Genomic DNA, 22,651 nt, shown 5'->3' on the forward strand with positions numbered 1-22,651 from the left:
ATTGTAAACACTGCTTATCATGGGGATGAGGGTGTTTTGGCTGCAGTTCCGTCTATAAATTATACATTTGTACTAGTTTTCTGTAGGTTTAGTTTTAGTAATCTTCTTCAGTATGCTGGGGGCAGACTATATCACTGAACACACTAAAAGTGGGTCTTAATAAAACTGAAAGGAGCTAGTTTTCTTAACAGGTTTTCACACTGAGTATTTTTAGGGGGATTTTTTTTTTTGTGTCTAATTGCATAAATCCAGTAGCTGTTGCAGTGTAGCGAGATCATAAAAGACAACACAAGACTTTGCTATTTGTTTTAATGCACTGGGCCAGTCTTATTTTTGCTCATATATTGCCTCATCCAATGTGAATTGTTGCAATTCAGTTCAGTAAAATGAATTAAGTTGTGTGATTCAAAAGGCTTGTGTGCAACAGTACACTTGTGCTTCCGTTTTGTATATACAGTATGTGTGTCTGTGAAGGCGATCACTTAATAGATGCACCCCTGTCAATCAGAGAAATCCACTTAGAGGAAAGAAAGAGATTGGGTGACTGGGATGAAGAAAAGGGAAATGGAAGAAACTGAACGAGGAAATGTGCACTTACATGTACGATGAACACACAAAATCGTCTCTCTATTGAAACACAGCCAATTTTAGGCAATCGCAGAAATGCACCGGCACCGGCACTTCACACTCCGTAAAACAAAATTATCTCGAATGCCTCGACTCAATTTAGCCTCAGCAGCATAAAAAGTAATGTTTACGTTTAATCCAAATGTTTCCTTCAGATCTGTTCAGCGTGCTCGCTGCAATTAGTCAAACACTTGGGCTGTATAGCCTCAAGAGGGAAGATATTTTTTTTTAGCAACTTTGTTCTTAATTGTGCAGCTTTTTCTTTATATGATCCTGAACTCAAAGCAATTGTAGAATGAGCTTCCAGCTGTGCTAAATCCTAAATCAAAGGCTAAAATCCAGCACAACTCTCTTTATACCTGCAGATTATAATTGGATAATTCTACATAACATTAATGAGGCTGAAGTGGAATGTACCCTTTAAGTGAAAATTGTTACCAAGCTAGTTGACAAAATGTTCATTAAACATTAAATACCAGCCACTTAAGTACATATGCTTGGTGTCTAAAAACCTTCGGATGGCACTGATTAAATAATTGGGATAATAATTACATTAATGTCGTAGGAGTTTATAGAAAAGTTGAACACACAAGTAGCCACTGATACAAGGACATTTTTGGATATAAAATAAATGTCTTTAGTTCAAAAACAAACTCTGCCTCTGGTATCTAACACTTGTGGCTGACAGTTCAGGGTCAGTGGAGTGTATATGCTAAAGAGTAAAATTATTCCACCATAGTGAAATATTGCTCCTGAGGCATGCTGTAGGCAGTTGCCATTGATTCAACTCACTGTGTACTCTGTCTGTGTGCGTGCCCTCTCTTGTGAATGTGTGTGTTTGTTTGTCTCCAGCTTGAGGATACAGACACTCCAGCAGATGTTCCTGTGGAATCTGAAGACAGTACCTCTGCAACACAGGTAAGAAACTGTGACTGCAGTTTACAGTGAAGATTGACTGAAAATGTGGTATATGATACATATCTATCTCTTGATCTATCACTTTATTATGCTCTTTTTTTAGTTCCTAAATAAGGGTGTGTATGTATATGTTTGTGTGCGTGTGTGTTTTTAGTTGGAGGTGCTGGTAAAGGAAGTGCAGGTGCTCAGAGAGGAACTGAGGAGTCGAGACAAGATCATTGCTCAGCTCACACTGCAGTGTCAAGAACTACAACAACAACATCGACAGGAACAGATTGTGAGTCGTTGTAAACATGGCTTATACAACTGAAAAGGGGAATCTGTGCCACATATAGATATACTTGGAGTGTAACCGTTCAGTCGTCCTGCCTCAAAGCTGAGACAGAAATTACACAGAATAGTTGTTTTTGTTTTTTTCAAAGCATAGTATGTGGGGCATATCTGCTGTTGAATTTTGTTTAAATGTGTCATGAATTATTCTGCATCGAAGTTATTATAGTTGACAGAATTAAATTTAAAAACTAAAAACATATGTGAAAAAACTATTTAGCAAATTAAAAAGGAAGGAAAGGAAAACCCTTACACTAAAATGTGTTTTAGTACGGTAAACAGAAAAAACTGTGAAAATATTTATTTGCTTTTATGATTGACTGACCACAGGTTTAGTAGAAATAACATCCTCTTTTGGCAAGATGCAAACACAGTAGACATTTTGACACAAAGTATCAATGAATTAGTCCGAAAAACAGTGGAAAATGTCAATAAAATAAAAAAGAAAGAGGAAAGAAATAATAAAGTCAGGTGTGAATGCTCATAAACTATAAATGCAAGTATAACATACAGAAGATCAATACAGGCTCTTCTTCAGTTTGATGAGATCTAGGTTTTACAAGATCCTCTGTGATTTACAGGCAGCGCTGAAATGGCTTCAAGGCTCATGTTTGCGTGTTGCATTCACGTAGCGCTCAAAGTGTTTTCTCTCTGAGAGATCACCCCTGTGACACCAGATCTCTTTACTGATCTGCGATAGTTAGGCATGTCTGGCCATTGCTACTGCCTTATTCTTCTCTATCAGATCTTACAATTGAAGGTTTAAAAAGACAGATGGATTGATAAAAATATGTAGTGGAAAAAGTCTGATAGACCCACTTTTCTAGTGTTCAAGTGATCAAAGAAGATATACTGCAATACCCTTCATCATAGGTGGGAGTTGGGTATGTTGCTGGACTCCTACATGCACGCCAGTGTGTTACTCATGCCTGCCAACAACTTCCATTCTGTTTGCCTTTAGCTGGCTCCATCTCCTCTCTAACATTCATTAGTGTCCTGACCAGGCTCCCTTGTTAGCCAAACAACAGTATGCCTAGCTGACATTATTCAAATCCCTGCCATATCAAGAAATACCAAAATGTCAAAGCAAGGTCTGTTCTCCTGCCTTGCCACTGCATAGCATTCTTCCAATTAGAATAAGCACCCACCCACAGGTTCTTCAGTCAGAACGATATTGTTCCACCCTTAGCCTCAACAAGCAGAGGCTGTAAGAAAAGGCTGGGGCATGTTTTCAGATCTTTAGCTGACTTTAATGAGTGTAGAAGCTGAAGGAGTGAAAGTGTTGGACAACGGCAGAAAGAAAATAAAAATGGAAACAGCAACATTTACTCCTCCGACTGTACTCAAGCATTTTGTGTGCAGCCGTTAGAAGAATGTCAGAAGAATGTCCTCGCAGTAAAAGGCTAAATGATGAAACCAAAACAAAGAAACACAAAAGTTTTGGAAGTTTTCTTCTGTCAAGTGTGTTTGGTGAAAATCTAACATTTATGTGCAGGTCATTTGGTTCATATTGGAACTAGAGTTAAAGAGTAAACGGTGACTGGACCTGTTTATGTCCTTGAAATTGGGTAGGGGGTAATATTAAAGTTGGTAAAGATTCAAGTAAAGCTGAGGGAGGTAAAGCATTAGAAAGTGCTGAGAAACAGACATGTGGAAAAAATGAGTAAATTGAACATAGTGCAGTAATGAGAAAACAATAGAGGAGCTGCGTGTGGATGGGAGACGGTTTCTTGCTGTATACAGTGTGTATCTATGTGTGTGTTTGTGTACATTGAAGGCTAAGAGGAGAAAATGGGAGTGAAAATGAAATAATGGGAGAGAGGAAAGTGGAACTATCAAAGATAAAAAACTGATTTCCCAGTGTTGCTTGACAGTATGTAGCTTTGAAGGCGTCTTCTGCTGCACTTGAGGTAGACTGCTCATGCTCACTGCACTGAAGTTTTTACCAAGGCTGGCAAACACCTGCGATTCATGTCAGATCCTTTCATGCCTTTTCACAGCCAAAATTTCTTTGCTATTCAGCCACATATGAAAAAAATGTGATATCAAGCTCAAGTTTTTTTTTTTTTTTAAACAAAAATGTAATGTGGTGCACATCATTAGTTGCTCTGACCTTCTGATTCAATAATTGATTGAGTTAATCGTTTGAATTAAAAAGAAGGTTAGGAAAGTGGTTTGTCAGGGAAGGTTTTGACTGATGAAAAAAGGAGGCAATATTGGGTGAACATGCGCTTAAAGTAAATGTCAGCGAGTTTAATTTACTGCAGGATATTTTAATTACTATGTAAAGGTAATTGTAGCCATTTACAACCTGGTCTTGATTTTCCCTAATGTGCATCAATTTTAATCAGAGCAGGGTGATAATTTGCTGGCTCCCAGTTTTCATGCACATTCATGTCATCTGGAAAAAAAAAGTGGATAGAATTTCATTGCTTTGGATGAGAAATATTCTTTTTTTTTTTTAACAATAAATTACATTTATCAATTTAAAAATGAACCCTTGCTGAAGATCCTTTTTTCTGTTCATTCAAGGTGATTGCATCTGATATATTTAGCTTTTTGTTATGTGTGGCAGCACATCAGTTAGGTTTTTGACTGGTGATGCTAAATGTTTGTGATTCATCCCAGTGGAAAAAAAACGTATCTTTTTTTTTCTTAAAGCTTCAATTAACTTTCTAGTGAGATGTTTTCTTTTAAGTTCAACCCAGTTATTATTTAAAAGTTGAAGTGAGCTGAATCCAAGTGCACAGTGGGTGTTGTAGTAAAAGGGGACTTGCTTTCAGTACATTAAGGCCTATTCAGTTTTCTCTCTGAGTACTTTTATTTGACTGCGTATAAAGTGGCAAGCTTTTAAAGAGCGTGAGAGCAGAGGCTTGAAAAGAAGTCACCAGAGTTAAAACCCTTTCTTGGCCTTCCTTCCTTTGCTCCTTTCTTCCCGCCTTTCCCTCAGTCTGCTACAGGCCAGCAGGTCAAGTGTCAGTGCCACCACCAGAGGGCTCCTTCTTCACTAAGACAGAGCGACAGACAGGTGGACAAACGTATGCAACACCACTATGATAAGGCCACCCAGACGTACTGGAGACCACCAAACCATGCTGTGAGTCTGAAACATCAATTCATCAATTTAATTTTTTTTTTTTTTTCTGTGCAGTCGTGACCATCAGACCTCACCTTGGGATACAATGATGAGTGCATACATACAGCATATTGCTGACCTCTATTTGATAAAACATAATTTGACAGTTTATTTAATGCAAAGAATAATGTAAAGGAAAAAAAATATATAGGTGTTTGTGTGAGGTCTTTCAAATCTTTAGCTTCAGGTAACAATCTAAAAAGCATGAGAACGCTTTTCCAGCTGCTGGCTGGAGGGGTTAAATCACTATACTGTGCTCTCTCTGTGGAGCACAGCTTATTGGGTTGTCAGCAAGCTTGTCACACTGTCCTCCACTCTTAATAGCTAGATGTCACTGAACAGGGACTTGCGATGTTGGTCTTAATGTCGGAGTGATGGAGATTTATTGGAGGAAGGAAGTAGACATAGAGGCGCACAGATAGACAGGTGGCAGATGGATAGATATGTGTTCGCTGTGTTTATCATAGCCAGCACAGCGTGATGTGTGGCAGCCAAGTATTGGTTCAGTGTTGGGAGTGCCACAGGCAGTGTGCCTAGTAAACACTCCCTTAATTGACCTGCTCTCAGCTAACAGGGTGTGATGCACAGACACACGCACACACCCACTCACACAAAGAGGCAGATATAAGCACTGTGACACAAAAGGAAATAATTTTAAGATTGATATCTGCTTAACTGTAACACATGGTATGGCCAAACTCATGATTATTAAGAGTGGACAAATGTTTTTAATTTGGCTTATACCGACTACAGGTGAAGAATAAAGGACAAAACAAGTAAGCTTACCAACTATAGAAGGTCCCTGCTTGCCACAGGAGCTTATGGTTTAACAGTTGCTATGGTAACCATCAAAGAAGGGCTAGCAGAGCTTGATGGGAACAATCTCCGTGGTGGGAGCGTCTTTCTGTGACCTGTAGTACCTGGTGTGTGTTAATGCTCAAAAACATAAAAAAAAAAAAAAAACCCAACAAAACCCAAAATAAAACAAAAAAAAATCAAAACAGATTTCTCTTGTGATTTTTATCTCTGTTCTTTTTGCTTGTTTCATCAGTAATCTGTACTGGTCACCACATTCCACTCTTCCTGTTTTAATCTACATTACTGTGTCATCACCAGAGTGAAGACCATTTCCTACGCTCTTGTTTTGCAGCCTTGTTGAGATAGCAGCATGTTACTTTCCAGAGCTTGCAATTGCTCCTAAAGATTAGCTCTGAGTTTGTTTCATTTTTTTGAAAGTTGGTATCGAAGCTCTCGGTAGCACACTGACAGGTTGAGCACCTTTAGCAAGTCTGGGTTCATTAAGAGTTTTCCTCTTATAGTACTTTGCTTTTCCCACAGTTTTCTATGTGTGTGGTTTTCCTAGACTAGCTATTCTGCCTTTTTTTCCCTCCTCCCTACTGACAAATTAATCATGTCTGGCTGTCTTTATTTCACTCTCCAATGCTCTTCCTCTAACACACACACACACACACACACACACACACAAACATGGTGTCATTGTTATTGTTTTTTCTCTCTCTTGCTCTCAAAAATGCCCTTTTTTGTTGATTTTTCTTCTCCTCTGACATTTAAAGGGGTGCTCTGTCAAAGCACTGGAGTACCTCTTGCCCCGCAATAGTATTTTTGAAAGCTACGCTGAACGGCTTGGTCAAGATTAATTTTGATGTCAAAGGCCAGTAGCTATAATCTTTTAAAGCTTTAATGTTGATATATAGTTGCCTTATCTGTAGCCCAAGGGGCAAAATGTGCTCTCTGATTCTGGGAGGTCTAGATGTCCGTGCTTGGACATGGACTGAAAATTCTCTGTGTGCTTTGAACTTAGATTAAGAGTATCACAAAAGAGTGAGCTTGTGTCCTTTGACCCTTGGACATGAGTGTATTTACTTGTTAGTGAGTCGTTTATTATTCATGCAGCATCTTCAGTCATTCCGCTTATATTTTGTCAGTGACCAGAACTTGTGCTATTGCTTTTCAGGCTGCTTTAACCCATCCTCTTCACCTATTTCCCGACTTCTTCGCAGCCTCTGCGAAGGCTGTGGTAACATATTCTCCGCCGGCTCCCACAGCTTCTTATTTAGATCTGCTTGCAATCCAATTTTGAGGCCAAAACTTGCTCAAGAAAAAAAGAAAAGATAAGAAAGGCTTACATTATGGAATGTGTATAGTGCTGTCGGTGAACATAATGCCGACAACGATTGTACACGGTTGTCGCAGCATGACGCAAGTGTAGTGTGACAGTAGGAGCTACTTAAATGTTGCCTGTAGAAAAATAATCTTTGTGAATAGCTTCCCAGAGCAATCTCAGCAGGAGAAATGTTTTGTCTGCCTCTTCCTTTTGCAGCAAATAAAACATGAGCAGTGTGATTTGAGTAATTTCAGATGTAATACAATAGAAAACTACACAGCCTTGTGTTTATATATTTGCATTATTTTCTGTCATGTGTATGTGAGAGATGCCCTGTTTGTCTGCGTTTTGTTTGTGTGTGCGTGAGTGGGTTGTGCCACATGTATCTCTTGTACTCAAGTGCGGGCCACACTCAATGTGACTGAACAATGAGTTCAGCCGACTGAGGACTGGGGAGCCGACCTTGTTAATAACCCAGATAAACAAACACGCAGATGAGCCACAGCAGTGAAACAATGACAACACAATAGGCAGTGTTTCATCAGTGGCAGACAGAGAGGATAATTACGGCTATCCTCCCACTCCCTCTTTGCCTCTTAAACATCCTCTTCTTCATCTCTTCTTCTCTTCTCACACCTCCCTTCGTGTCTCTTTTATCTCTTCCGCTCTTTCTTCTATCTTTCTTATTTGCTTCATTGATTTCTTTCTTTCTTTTGTATTTTTTTGTCTGTCATTCTTTCCTTGACATTACAGCTCTCCTTGACTTCTTACCACAGCTATGATTAGATCATTTTGTTGTCACTGAGAGGGAGAGGATGGGGAAGAGGGTTAGTGATTAGTGTTAAGCTGCCAAAGGTGTTCCCCACTCAGATGCGAGTGTTACTTCCCCTTCCTCATTCTCTCAGTTTGCCCCCTCGCATCAGGCACACATTCCACACGCATGTTCATTAATACGAGCTTGTACGACAGAGTCATCTTTGCCAGGTGAGGATTTAATTGCCAAAGTCGGTGAAGTGAAACATTGGGGCCAGGGCAGGAGTATTAGTTGTAACCAACTTCGTGAAACTCCGTGTAATGGATTAGGAGACCTGAGCAGAGCAGGGCTGTTTTTAGTGGCTCAGATGTATCCTCTAAATAGTGTTGTTATTTGAAGAAAGGTTGTAGGATCACAAAGAAAAACTTTTATTCGACTTTTAGATTCTTGTCCTACTTTCCCAAGTTTCGCCATCTGCTTTGGGGACTGTGCACACAAGAGGTAGAGTGCATCTCAGTCTGAGAGGGTCTCTTGTGAACATACTACTACCACCAATGCTAATATGGCTATTTCCACTGAGAATACGCATGGCACGTTACGCATGCAAACACATTTTTAAAAATTGTTTATTACTGTACATCCCCCTCATTTCTCTGTACTCCCAGAAAAATATCAGTCAGGCTCAATCAAGCTCTTTTGCTAGATTTGAAGTAGGTACAATAGGAGGTGAAGCACTTACTACTGTATTTTCAAACTGACATACCAAAAGTAAAAATATTTTCTCTTTTCAGGCAGAAAGTCTGAATTAGCCTAACCAATATCGTATATTACTGGATTCAGCACAGTGAGACCTTTCCAGCAAATCCTGTTTAGTGATTCTGGGACAATCCTACCTAATACAGTTGAAACGTATATGAGCACATTCATTGCAGATTCTCATTTGAAATGTTCACCCATTGTACTTCTGTGTTAGTAGAGCTCTATTTCATCAAGAGATCACAATGTTAAGTTTTTTTTTTCCCCTATAGAGGAAGCCTCAGTCCACTCTCACACCCAGTTTGGAATTAATTTGGCCTTCCATTATGAAATTACATGAGTTCAGGTGTAGCATCTCCCATTTGGCTTAACATTTTTGGGGGGATATCACAATATCTGTTAACTTTTGAGAACTTTCATTATTTAAGAAAACAAGTTAAAACATCTAAAAAGCTATTGTTGCAATGATATTGGTATCTTAAAATGCTGTAGTTTATACATGTAGCATACACATACTTCCACCACTAATCTTGTGTTATACCAAAAGTGTGTTATGTATGCATTGCTGAAGCTATTCCACAAGGACTGGTGGTCCAATCCATAAAGGCTTGACCATTTAGGGGGAGAGGTCAGCTGCAAGGAGGTTTAGGAGATTAACATTGTTGTTTTTTTAAAGAAAGAGTTGAGAAGGAAGTGTTGCCAGACGCAGTCTATGTGCTGGTGGGAGAGAAATGATGAAATTGATGGATGGCTTATATAAAAAATAACTTGTATAATTTTCCCAATTTCTGTCTCACTGCTCTTGTGAAGCTCTGTCAGCCCTTTATTGGAGACCTTTTACAGCTGTGGAAAATGTAAAAAAAGGCTAAGCTGCCGAGTTCTATTAAAGCTGGCAGATACTGTCTGAATCATTCAAGAGCCCTCCAACACGCTCTCTTGTTCTCGTCGTCTAAAGTTTCCTCTCCCCAAATGAAGCTTCAACAGAAAGCTTCTGTGAAGACCTCCCACTGAAAAACTTGTTGGTGTTAAAGGAAGGACACGGACAAGCACAGATCAGGGAGGCTTATTGCTCCCCGCTGCAGCAGTCACACTAGGAGGGCTCTGAAATCTGGGGTGGACCTGCTGGGAACTTGCATCCTTTCCCTTCATGTCTTCAATATCGCTCTTTCTTTGTTCTTTTTACTTGACAATTCTTGTGCCTCTCCCTTATATCAGAGAAGAAGGAGCCCTCTCTACAACCGAGGAAGAAGTAGTATTTGATATAGCTCGACTCTCTACCCACTTAACAAAATGGCACAGCTGCCTCTTCACCATGAGTCTCCCACTGAGGGCTGAAAACGTTGAATTGCTTAACCTTAGGAAAAACACAGCACAGTGTATAGAATGAGGCTTGTATTTTCTCAGCCTTGTGCAAAAAATGTTTATATGGCAATGTAATGTGACAGTTGTGCAACAAAGGTGGGCTGAGATACTGTATGTGGCTAATAGTTTTTATGTAAGCAGTATTACAATTTTAGAGTAGGAGGAAAAGAGTGGTTTTCACAGCTGAAAAACAACAAAGATTATTGGAAATCTCTAGGTAGGGGGGTGCTTAAAAGGATAATGAATAATAAAATAACCTCCTGAGTTTCAGTCTGACATTTCTAACTGTCGTGCTGTTTTAACCATTCACATCCCACTATCCAGCTGACGACCTGCTCATCACAAAACATTATAAGGAAAACAAATTATATCCACAAGAGGTTGTAAGCTATTAGATATAAGCACTGATAAAACTGTTCATTCCTGCCCGCTGCCTTAAAAACCAATCATTATTTAACTTAGCGGTCCATGTATCTGGTTGTGATGACCTTTCAGTTGAACTATCATGAATGCCATAAACAGAGCCTTGGATTTAATGTTTTATTCAGTGTAAACATTAGATTAATTTATTTATATTTTATTTCACATTTCAGTATAAACATTGCTTATATTTTTTTTCCTGTTTTTCAAACAAAAAGGCTCCTCAAGTTCTCAAGATTAGAGTGAATGTTAGTATTAAGGGATTTATTTTGTTTATTCCACTAACACTAAGCCCGAGTTTTCATTGCATCACAACTTTTATTATAATGGATTTAACATTGACGTGATGCACCCGCCTCAATGTGCCTTATAAGCGTGTTTGTCTGCGTGTGCACTGTGCACGCATTTGTGTGTGTGTGTGTGTGTGTGTGTGTGTGTGTGTGTGTGTGTGCGCGTTTATTTTGTGTGCTTTGTGAAGCGGTCTATCCGTATCCTTAAACAATGTGTTTATGCCTGTGAGTTTGCTTTCCTATGTGAGCATGCTTCACTGTGTGTGTGTGTGTGTGTGTGTTTGTGTGCGCGCGTGCGTGTGTGTGTGTGTGTGTGGACGACCTGGTATGTCATGCCTTTTGTCCTCTGTGTTTTTCTCTGCGTAGGGTGTGCTGCCCACCCCTTTGCTGTCCCCGTGGCAGGCACAGCACCAGGGCTTGACCCGTACCAGCATGCCCCAGCGCAGACAGAGTGAGTCACTAACACCCTTTGCAGCTATTCTCTGTCCTTCCATAACACAGCATATAGGGTCTGTAAAGTTTAACTTTGTCTCAAGTTAAAGCCTTCTAATCTACCGAGTCTTGTTTCCAGTTAGTAGAAGGGATTTTTTTCCCCTCATGATGTTCCAGTGCTGTTTGTGATCTGTCTGCTTTTAGATTAATATGGGACAAGATTAGAAACAGGACAAATAGCTGTTTGTTTGTTTTACTATACATAGTCTGACTTTGGGTCCTTTACAATTAATCCTCTGGCATCTTCTTCCATTGCTTCCCCTGTATGACTTATTTTCTCCTTCTTTAGTTCTATTCAGTCAGAAATGATATCATTTATTGTCTTTTTTTAAAACCCGTAGACACCTGTATTTTAAGTCCGAGTTCTTATACTCATTCTACAGGAATGCTGTAAAAATCTGCAGGAAAGAGAAATAAGAAATAACACACATAACATTGTCTTTGCCTTTGACAGTAAAGTTTGGCTAAAGAGAAAGAGAAGACTATAGAAACAATGACAGGCTGGTCACAACAACCTCACCTATCTCAGTAGCTGTCACATGGCTTTTGTATTATGCAGTGCTGACAAGCTAGCAAGTAGAGGAGGCAGATAAAGAGAATGACAATGGGTAAATAGACTTCAGAAAATGCACATATGTGAGTGTGAAGAGCACAAAATGGAAAAAAAAAACAAACAAAGAAAAGAACCCACGCTGTTTCTTTGATCTACCTCAGTGGGACTTAGCTTTGTATCAAGAGGGGAAAAAAGTGACACAGGTATATTTTCTGGCATGTTTCAAATTATTACAAAATCACATTTTGACAGCTGTGTCCTTATGCCCCAGCCTTCAGTCAAAGTGCATTTTCTCCAACCAGTAAATTGCGTGGTCTAATTAAACAAAACAGCATCAAACAAAGGCGAAAAGAAAAAAAAAAGGCTATGCACAGTTGAAGAAAAAAAGTAGGAGGATAGTGGTCATGACTTTTAAACCTACTGGAATATAATTGGTAGGCTGATGTATTTAGATATTACAATGAGACACTGAAACTGGAATGAATAAAAAGTGTATTTTTATTTTACTGGATAAGCCACTAATGCTCTGACCCCCCTCAGGGAGCCCTGGCTGTAAACAAAGCAGCAAAGAGTTCCTGCCAGTAGTAATGGTCTTAAGAATAGGAAAAAAGAGAAGCGGTGCGAATGAAAGGAGGTCATAGTAAATGAATTAAATTGGTTTGTGGAACTAATGTGTAACCTTCTCTTGGGCTTTGTTCTAATTCTAAATAGCACAATAAATATGTGCCTTAGATGTCGGTAACCCTCTCTTTCTCTTTCTCCCGAATCTCATTTCATCCTGTCTTCTAATCCGTTAACCCCGCTCTCTCTCCTCATCTCTGTACTCTTGTCTGTTAAAAGTCTGAAAATGAATCTCTCACAGTGTTTCTTCTATACCTTTGCCTCCTCACACATAATGCCTATGCAAGGAGTGGAGCACCTAGTGCAGTACTTCACTGACACAGCGTGGTACAGTAATCCTCTCTTTAACATGAAATGGACGTGCTGCCCACCTCCTGCTCCCTGGGCTGTTGTCTTGTGACACATGGCATGACAGAAGCATGTCTTTGTAATTCTGCGTTTGCATGATTAGTGTTTGGGTTTCAGTTTTGACTTCTTTAAATGCCTGCGTTTATTAATGGATATAAATTTGGGGTCACAGAGTTGTCACAGTTTTTTGAGTCTTCTGTCATGTTTTACAAATTTATTACGGCAATATTTTTTGTGCTTTTGCTTTTATTGTTTGTCTTTTAGTTAATTCCATTCTATAATTTAACTATATAAGAACTGTTGTGCATGCTTTGGCTAATCTTTCTGTGTGGTTTGGTTTTTCTATATTTTATTCACTCATTAGGCGCTCACTTTGATGGATGAAGGGTATTAAAGGGAGTAAGATTTTCAAATGGCCTCATGTTATTGGATGTGAGTGTATATTTACTGCTGTCCTGAGTAATCACAGTCTTTCTAGCTCCCCTATCAAATGCAGCTACGCAACAAGGCAAATCTAAAGTACTCACACATACTCTCAATCTTTCCACAGCTCTTATTTCAACACAATCCACCACCACGAGCGACACATGAAGTCTAATCTTGCTTTAAAATTGAGTGCCACCATATTGACGATCCCATCTGCTTATGTGCAGCAATCACATAGTCTTCCTGCTAAATGGCAATTATTTGCATCCTTTCACTTCACATTCTTGCAGGTTGCTTTTCTTAATAACAAACCATTTCTCGTGACATGTTGAGGGTAGGTGGAGATGATTTTATTGTAGTGGGATGTGAGATCTTCCAGGTGTCACAAATTAACATGATTTTTTTTTTTTTTGGGTTCCACTGGTGATTTTGTGTAAAAGTGATAGCTATCATTAGTGAGCTGTGATATTTTCTTGGCAGTGCAGTGAACTGCTCAGAGTGATTGCTGCTAATTATTAGTATCTGTAGCAGATAGCTGCAGATGCAAATAATTACTGACTATGACCCAAATGATACAGGATATCTCTACTAGGGGAAAGCTGTAAATATATGGGCTCATTACAAAGCTTGCAGTTAGACGTAGAATATGACTGCAGTTCTTACAAACATTTCAGTCTGTATGAAATGTGAAGCACACTGTCAGAAATAGCACAATGCATGTATTCATCTGGTTTTAGTATGTTTTGCTCTGAATGAGTCAGAGGCACAATGGAAATAAGGTCATGTTAATAATGTCACTCACCTTTTTAGATGATGCTTGATTCATATGATAATTACTTTTGTGACATCACTTCTAATTTGTGGATTATGTCTCACACTGAGTCGTGATATACATGAGATATTAAGATGCTGATGGGTTGACTGGTGGACTAATCGGAGCTTATTGTAAGATGCAAAAGAAGCCGAAATTATTCAGACTTCATAATGACAGACTTTGACTCTAGAAGTATAAAAGCAGCATTTTTTTTTTTTTTTTTTTAAATGAGCAAACTGAAAACGAAAGGTGAACAAGGGTTTTGTAACAGGCTAGTGGACGTGTTGTGGCAGGGGACCAGGAGATGGAGCTGTGGCCTCAGACATGCTCTCTCACACGTACAATACAAATGACTGATGGTACAAACAGATCCAGCATCCTGACCAGTGCAGCTATATATTCCTGTCCTTTGAGATCCCTTCACTTCGAACTCACAGTGAATATGTTCTGCTGAAACTGAGTTCAGGCTTTTTAGAAGCTTTTGATGGTTCCAGGTGGATTTGGATCCTACAGGCACTGCTCAAAGAAGAGGAGCCAAAAGGCTGGTCTTCTGATTTCTGATTGTAAAAACTGGCAGTACAAACTAAATAGGCTAGAAAGGCTAGAAATGTCTTGAAGCATTTTTATATACGTTTGGTCATGAACTACTTTGAAAATGTACTTGGATAAGATATCTGCAAGTACAGGAGTAGAATATTGATTTTTTTTTCTTGTTGCATCTGATGTAAGGATCTCAGCTTTTGCTGGACTTCGTATAGATACAGTAACCACTGTCTGGTCCTGTAATCTGCTGCTTATCTGCACCTGTGTTACAGGGTGGTTGCTCTAAAAAGGTTATCTTATGTCACTGTTCATCTTTGGTAAAAAAGATGTATTTAGTGAAGCAGTCATGCAGAATAATATATAGAATCTGTTTGCTTTCCCCGGGCTACATCTAAACAAATAAAGCAGGTGATGCGTACATCGTTTGTTACATAGATAAATAAAACACTTAAAATACAAGCTAATTGCACACTGGCTCTGTCAGCTTAGACTGTGTATATAAAAGATAGCTCTAGCTTCTGAGTTTGAATACAACACCATATATGGATGTGACTTAAATCTGCATTCTTTCACATGGCCTGCAGAGGGCGATTCCTACGGGTGTAAAAGGGTCTATGTCTTCCTTGCTGTGTGATGTCAGTAAACACTTTGCTGATGAGTTTATGTCTGACTGTTGCAATCACTAGTTTCAAGTCTCCTTTAATAGAGCACGATGTTCGTTTTTTCAAATTATAGTCCCCGTTAGTGTTCAGAAGGGTGATAATGCAGGGTGTGGGCAAGCTTACTTTAAATGTAACGAGCTGGTAGAATGTCAGCGTCCTTCCGTTTGATCCAACCTGCGCTTGTTCTGTGTGGTGTCAAATAGCTATGATAACAAAGACGAAACCGCTCAGCACAAGCCTTCAAAAACAGATCAGTCCAGCTGGTGACGTCCCCGACTATGTCCATCTTTTATATACAGACTATTGCTTTGAAACAATTCAGTGAAGTCAAAGTAAAATAAGTTTACGCTGAGTCTGTGTCAGCAGCTCTTTTGTTTTTGGACGAGATAATTAGCTCCTCTCATCCAGGTGTGCATGGTTTTGTGCTCATAAACTGGATGTCCCCTATTGGAGGGCAACACCATGGTTGGTATGAATTTTGTGTGGTTCAACAGCTCAGCATGTTCTCACGTAGGCAGCGTGTATTGTAGCTCCCAGTTTGAATATTTTGAAGCTCCACTGCAGCAGTGATTGCAAAATAATTCAAAAGTGTCAGTAGATTTCAGACTCGCGCAACAAGGTTATTCTCCTCTGCTGAATCAGGGCTGCCTTTGTGCCTTTTCTTCTTTTTAATGTAGGACTAGTTCAATGGCTGGTAATTGAAACAGGCTGTGATATTGTGAGGGTCACAATTTTCCATGAGGTTCAAAGATACTTGGGGAGGGTATATATTCATTTATTTATTTAAAACTGTCTACTTCAGAAACATGTTAATAAAACACTGCCTGTTTATCACACACTTAGTGTTCACTTATTGATACACTGTTCCTTTTTCTTTTACCCCACAGCCTCAAATACTACGGCCTTTCAACCCCTGTCTCAACGAGCACCTCCAACAGGGAAAACTAGTAAAAACAACCCCTACCGTGGGCCGCAGTGACCTCACAAGGAGTAAATCAGAGGAAGCAACCCATTTAGATGCTGACCGTCCTCTTAAAGCAGTTGTGGCAGATGCGTCCGGGCCAACAGGCCCTGACAAGCTGAGTCATCTCCCGAACACCAACCTGCACCGCCTGGGTTCTGGAGCTCCACAGGGGATAACTGCCAGGGACAGTCCAGCATCAGCAGCACAGCATGAGAGGAGAGCCCCCGCTGCGGTACTGCAGAACTCTGTCACTGCTAGATCTGCTGGTTCGACTTGCCCTCGCATGCTGCAGCCTCCTCGCTTTCACAAGCGCGTTTCTCTCCCTGCACTCAAGCCAGGGGGCACTGGTGGCTTTGGCTCTCTGAAGCCGGGGTGTTCCTTAGGGCCTCTGGCTAACCAAGCGAAGCAGCTGCCGCCTCCATCTAGAGGCCTTCCCTGCTTTAACACTGGACCCCAGGTGCAAGCTCAAAGTCTGTTTTGTACTTCACTGCTTCAGCCTCGCAGGGATCCAAGTTACACCAGTTCCAGCCTGGAGGAGCACAGCCTAAAGGAGCCTAACCAGGGTACACTGAGACCCCGGGTCAGCCAAATTCCCGATCCCTTTGAGTCACTCATGCCTCCCAAAGCCAAAGATTCCCCGAGGACCTGAAATCCGTCCATCATAACCTAAAACTGAAATTACTCTGACATTGATAGTCATCTCCTTCGCCTCCTAGCTCATTACTAATATATATGAGACATTCAAGCACTGCCTGTGTCTGCAACATTGTTTTTGGGACTTCTGTACGGTATTGTTTCTAAATTAACCACTTCAACATGATTGATCAAAATGTATTATGTAGACGGACCTTATTTTCACTACTGTCCACACTTGTGAGATCGAAGGGTTTTGATGAGGAAGTTAGTTTTGCACATGAACATGAAGGCTGCAGATGGAAGAAAAGAGTGTTACCAGTTTTGTTTTCTTTTAATACCCACTGGCTAATGTCACATTTTAAAGTCCAAGTTCACTCGTTCCTCACACAACCGTGCCCTTTGACACACAGGTGCATTTGGTTTTAAACATAGTGGTGACATGAGTTTGACCTTCGCTGTGTAATAGACAGCCCGGGGGGAAACCGAGGGAAAAAAGAAAGTGGGAAAGAGGCAAGAAAGTGAATGTGAAATGGGGCTAGAGACAGAAAAAAAGAAATTTGTCAAAGCGCTCTGGAGTTGTCGCTTCTAGAATGAGAATATGTGTAGGTAAACGTGTCTGAGTGTGCGCATATGTATTTTTTTTTTAAAGATAAAGAAACATAGTGTTGAGAGATGGATTTAAAAAACAGCTCCACGCTGTAGGTGTTCACATCCTTCCAGTTCAGCTCACTACACTTACATCCTGAGTGAACTTTCAAACCATGCACGTGGTAGCAGAAGGGTTCACAGACCTTTTGTGTCAATGCACTGTGGTGGAAATATAGGCACTGAAAAATAACAAAAGGCTGGTGGTGGAGATATAATTAGGAGAAACAGTGTGCAAGTGAGGAATTAGCTTTCATAATGTAGTGGAAAGAAGCAGCATAATAAAGCACTCACGCACTTAAGTGTGCTCAGGGACAGTGGAAGCGCACTCATATCTATATGTGCAAACACAGAGAAAATACACTGTTATTTCAGGGTTACTTTGTGCAGTTTTAGATGAAAACGACTGAAGAGTAAAATGAGATATGGTGAGAAGGAAATGGTATGTTTAAAAAAAAGCAAAGTTAATATCTGGATAGTAAAATCGTTGCTACAAGACAATGAACTTTTAAAACATACTGAAAAAGAGTAAACAAAGGGTGATCTGCCCAATTTAAAACGTCAACATGTGGTAGAAGAAAATATCGCAAATCAAACTCAGGTTGAGAATGGTGAATAAAACTGAATAAAACATCATTTGTGAGTTAATTAAATAACTTACAATGCACGCTGACTTTCTTGAAACAACTTTTCCTTTAATCGCCCACACGTGGAAACATCAACTAATGGGGATTCATTAGATGTGTGAAGCTGCTGCCTGGAGAAAAAGCGTGCGCGCTGAGCTGCTGTCGTTTTTATTTTTTTCCCTATTCCACCGTCTCTCCTCTCACTCTCTTGCATGTCTCTTTGGGAACATCAAAGGTATTAGCGCGGTATTTTCAGGTGGGGAGCCTTCAGGGCTTTGGTGGTGTTTCTGTGGGAGTTTTGCAGAATTGTTTATCGCTGCTTTGCGAAGCCCTTTTGCAGTCAAACGCTCTCGAAATGTCCCTGAACGGAGAGCAGCAGTGTGTTAAAAAGGCCTTCTGACAGCAGCTCTGCTCTCTCCTCTGTCACGCCGCGTGACCGCTTGGTGTACGCCTCTGGCAGTGTCCGGTCTACTGCGTCCAATAATGCACCCTACAAAGACAGAGTGAGACAGAGGGGGAGAGAGACACACACACATGAGTTGTATAGACGCACATGTACAGGAACTTTGGCAGAACTCGAAGAGACGCGAAACTCAGAAGAGACGCAGACATCATTTCACACTTTCCAACAGTTGCACAAGTGCACCTACAGGCCAGCACTCTGAGTTCTTTAACAAAGTGCATGAAAGTGTATCTGTGTTGTTTTGGAAGTGCTCACAAAATGAGGTCTCCAAGTAAACACTCATCTGTTTGCCTGCTGTAGCCATAAAAAAAGATGCCCATCTCTAGATTACCCTGGAAATGGATAGAGGCTCGTGTTTGTTTGTGATTGAGGATCCATGTGGCTGATAATACATGTTTACCTGTTGGATGGCTCAACATTGTGCCAAGCCAGCCAAGCAGTCAGCAGTGCTCTGTGAAGCCAAGAAAAGCCCATTTCTTATAATGAAAATGGAAACGCGGACAGGAAGACACACCCAGAGTGTAAGATAGGTGCCCAGCAAGAGACAAAGAAAAGCTGAAAACAATTTATAAAAGTAGTGAAGGTGCTAATGATCAACACAAGCCCTTTCTGGCAGACTTGTCTGTAAAATGTCACGAAGGACAGAATGCATACAATCTTTGTCTGCACTGTGGTCTAGAGAATAGCCTGCGCCCCTCAGCTGTGTCATTCACTGCTAAGTAATGCCAAACAGGAAATCAATGTTGCCTGCTGTGTGTATTTGTATGTGTGTATTTATGTGTGCGTATCTCCAGACACCTCTGGCTGCCAGTGTTTCGCTCTTGGAGGAAAGAGAGTGTGTGTGTGTGTGTGTGTGTGTGCGCGTGTGTGTGAGAGAGAGACAGAGGCAGTGAGAGATCCATCAGCCCAGGCCAAACGCAAAGCCATGCCAGGGAAAACAGGGCAGTACCATGCCTCTCTGTGCTGTATTCCCAAGCTCCAAATCAATGTCCTTGTTCAGTTTAGCAGTCAAGCAAATCTCTCTTGCCTGCTATGCTTTAACAAAACAGGGCTAAAAACTCTAACAACTTGGATCAGTCCTAATGCAGGAACTTGATTCACTTTATTTTTCAGAGAAGACGCACAAATTATAAAGCTCCATTGCACAGGAGGGGAAAAATATATATTTTCTGCATTATTATTCTGAATGAAAGAGGAATGCAACTTTTTGAGTACACATCTGTCAAGCAAAAGGAAAAAAAAATGCACAGAGAAAAAACACAACAAACACAGAGGGAAAAAAAGGTGTATTTACAGCTCAAGGCTTCATATAAAGGCTTTTTTTTTTTTTTTTTTTTAAAGCTGTGGGGCATTTAGGCACCTTTAGCTGATTGTTTTGATTCACTCACCACATTTTTGCATTTATTTATTTCTTTTTAAAGAAATATTTAATAAGACCAATATTCTGTTGAGTTACAAATTCGCTACTTCACCTTAAAGAATAAGATGTTGGCAATTACAACTGTTTTTTTTTTTTTTTCTGGCTCTCATTGGCCAAAAAGAAAATAACTTAACGAGATTCTCGTTTGTTAATGCGAGTTTGAAATGATTATCAGGAACAGATGTTCCTTTAGCAACCACTCTCATCTCTGATGACGTTTTTAAAGTAAAAGCTTGAACCTTGAAAGATGTAGGTTAGTGTTTCTTCAGCAGCTGTATGCTGTCATACTTGACTTGTGGTTTTGTGACAAGGTGTGATGTGCTGATGTACGTCTTAGAGCAGATTCGCCATTCAAGCGTTACTTGCCAGCTGAATCACCAACTAGAAGTTTACAGTGTAAGCAGATAAGGCGCCACAGTGTAGCAGTTCATATTCCCATAATATCCAAGGTCACGGTATTTATCACTACATATTCTCCTTCATCAGCTGCTCGCAGCTCTTATGCACTGTCTCAAGTATACTGTGCGATACTGTTTGGAGCAAAAAGAAGGCGTGCTAAACTGTACTTGTAGCAATCTTTTTGGGGATAATCTATCTGAATTTAAGGAGCCACACCTCATACACTCCCTATCCAGTTTTCTATGCTCTTGTCACTACAGGCTATTTGTTTTCATCTTCATGCCCCCACCCTTCAATTCTTTCATCTCTCATTAGTACATGTGGATCTGCCTGGCCCAGGAGCCTCCGGTAGCCCCCTCTGAGACCTTTCCCAAATCTCTGCCTCAATTCATGCTTACTCTATCTGCCATTACCTACTAGAAAAATGCTTTCAAATCTAAAGAGGATGTGGTACCAGCTATTGAAATGCAAATTATAAAAATAAATAAATAAAAAAAAAAAAAATCAGACATTTAAAAAATTGTAATTTGAGGCACTTTAAATTACATTAGTTCTTAATGCTGAATGACAATTAAACTGTATTAGGGGCGATACTTGGTTTAGACAAAATCTATTTTGCTTTATTTTACGCTCTCTTCTCTCCCTGTTTGTTTCTGTTTGCAAAGTCATATTTTTCTAGGAAGACTTGTGAGACAGCAATAAAGTTTGAACCAAATAAGCTGAGGAGGGTGTTTTGGCTAATCTTCAGTTTGAGTCCTGTCATGTTTTGGTTCTTTAATATTTGTAATATGTTTTTCGCATGTCACCAACAAAGCTGCCGATCTCAGTTTAAGATAAAACTGAAGCCTCATTCTTATTTTGGTCTTCTTGTTTTTCATGTCTGCTGGTTGTTTTACTGTGGAAATAAATTATGCTTAAAAACCAAATGTGCTTTTTAGTAATGCTTTTTAAAATGAATGTTAAATTTGTGGGAATAAAAAAAATAAAAATGGGGGAAAAAACTCCAAACAATAGATGTAACTTATGTTCATTTTGAGATAGGAATTGTGAGAGGAAGATAGACAAACATAGATTTGGATATTACTTTACAGTATGTTATCACTGAGAAGAAATGCCTCCCTGTCAAATTAAACTAAGTAGCATCTCTGTTCATTACAAACCATGCAGCCTCTGGACACCTTGCATATAGTCCACTTAATAATGAGGTTACATGCTTCAGAGATGATGGGTGGGTAACAGACTGCCAAGCGCAAGAAGTAGCGTGACACTGTCATTAACTTCGAAAAGTGGGAGATGGAGTGCAAAAGGTTTTCCCTTGAAAGGAAGCTAAGTGCTTTCATCATAGACTGTCAAATCTATGCTTAAAACTTTGTTGTCATATTGCATACGGCAGGTTACTCCTCAGAGAACAGAGGTTCAGTGGAGTAATTATACTGAGGGAATTTAAGTGTGAAGGAATGTTTAAAAATACAATCTAATCCCCAAATTCACCCTGACGTTGCTAACGCCGTAGTTAATACACAGATTAACAAAACCAGTGCAGAAGAGGCAGACATGTTCAGTGTGTCTCACTGAACATATCTCCTTGCACGCTCATACAGTAAGTAGAGCACACTAAGTAGAGCAGGTATGCACGGAGCATGAATTTCGAATGTTAAAAATCAAACACATCAGGCTGTGGACTTAGCAGAAATGACAATTTGACATCTAAACATCTAGTCATGACAGACTACATTTTTTTGATTCCTGTACTTCTACTGCCTGAAAATTGTTTGGTCCCTTCCTTTACACTGCACAACCATGACGGCAATGTTTGAGGCTGACAGGTCTATAACATTCTACACTGAGTCTCATGGCAGCAACTCAATGCATTTAGGCATGTAGACATAGTCAAGATGACCTGCTGAAGTTCAAACCAGGTATCAGAATGGACACAAAGGTCTGGCTGGTCTGAATGTTTCAGAAACAGCTGATGCTTCTAGTGTTTACAGAGACTGATCTGAAAAAGAGAAAATATCCCGTAAGCAGGAGTACTGTGGGTGAATGTGCCATGTTGACGTCAGAGGTTAGAGGGAAATTGCTAGACTGCTTCAAGCTGATAGTAAAGCAACTGTAATTCAAATAACCGTTATTACATCCAAGGTGTGCAGAAGAGCATCTCTCAACAGACAGCAGATTGAACCATGAAGCAGATGGCCCACAGCAGCAGAAGACCACACAGAAGACCAAAGAAATAGCGTAGGTGGGGCGGCTAAGAAACTAAAAATGGGTCAAACAAAGTGCGATGCACCAACATCGCTGGGAAGTAGTCAAATATGTTA

General features: G+C 40.0%; 1 protein-coding gene across 7 annotated transcripts in view; it reads left to right on the top strand.

Annotated features, from left to right (window-relative positions):
* ccser2a (coiled-coil serine-rich protein 2a) overlaps nt 1-21,256 on the top strand; it is a 57,213-nt gene extending 35,957 nt beyond the window's left edge. For 5 of the 7 annotated variants that reach the window (XM_040002007.1, XM_040002005.1, XM_040002004.1 and 2 more), the window contains 4 exons: nt 1,480-1,545; nt 1,700-1,822; nt 4,826-4,972; nt 16,065-21,256. In XM_040002007.1, the coding sequence (XP_039857941.1) occupies nt 1,480-1,545; nt 1,700-1,822; nt 4,826-4,972; nt 16,065-16,790 (1,062 nt within the window). In that variant the 3' untranslated portion in view covers nt 16,791-21,256. Of the gene's footprint in view, nt 1-1,479; nt 1,546-1,699; nt 1,823-4,825; nt 4,973-11,084; nt 11,170-16,064 lie in introns of all 7 variants that reach the window. The other 2 variants (XM_040002008.1, XM_040002009.1) reach the window with 2 other exon arrangements.
* The last annotated feature ends 1,395 nt before the right edge of the window (nt 21,257-22,651 follow it).

The sequence above is a fragment of the Simochromis diagramma genome, unplaced genomic scaffold, assembly GCF_900408965.1.
Source record: "Simochromis diagramma unplaced genomic scaffold, fSimDia1.1 OVJJ01000421.1, whole genome shotgun sequence".
Lineage (NCBI taxonomy): Eukaryota > Metazoa > Chordata > Actinopteri > Cichliformes > Cichlidae > Simochromis > Simochromis diagramma.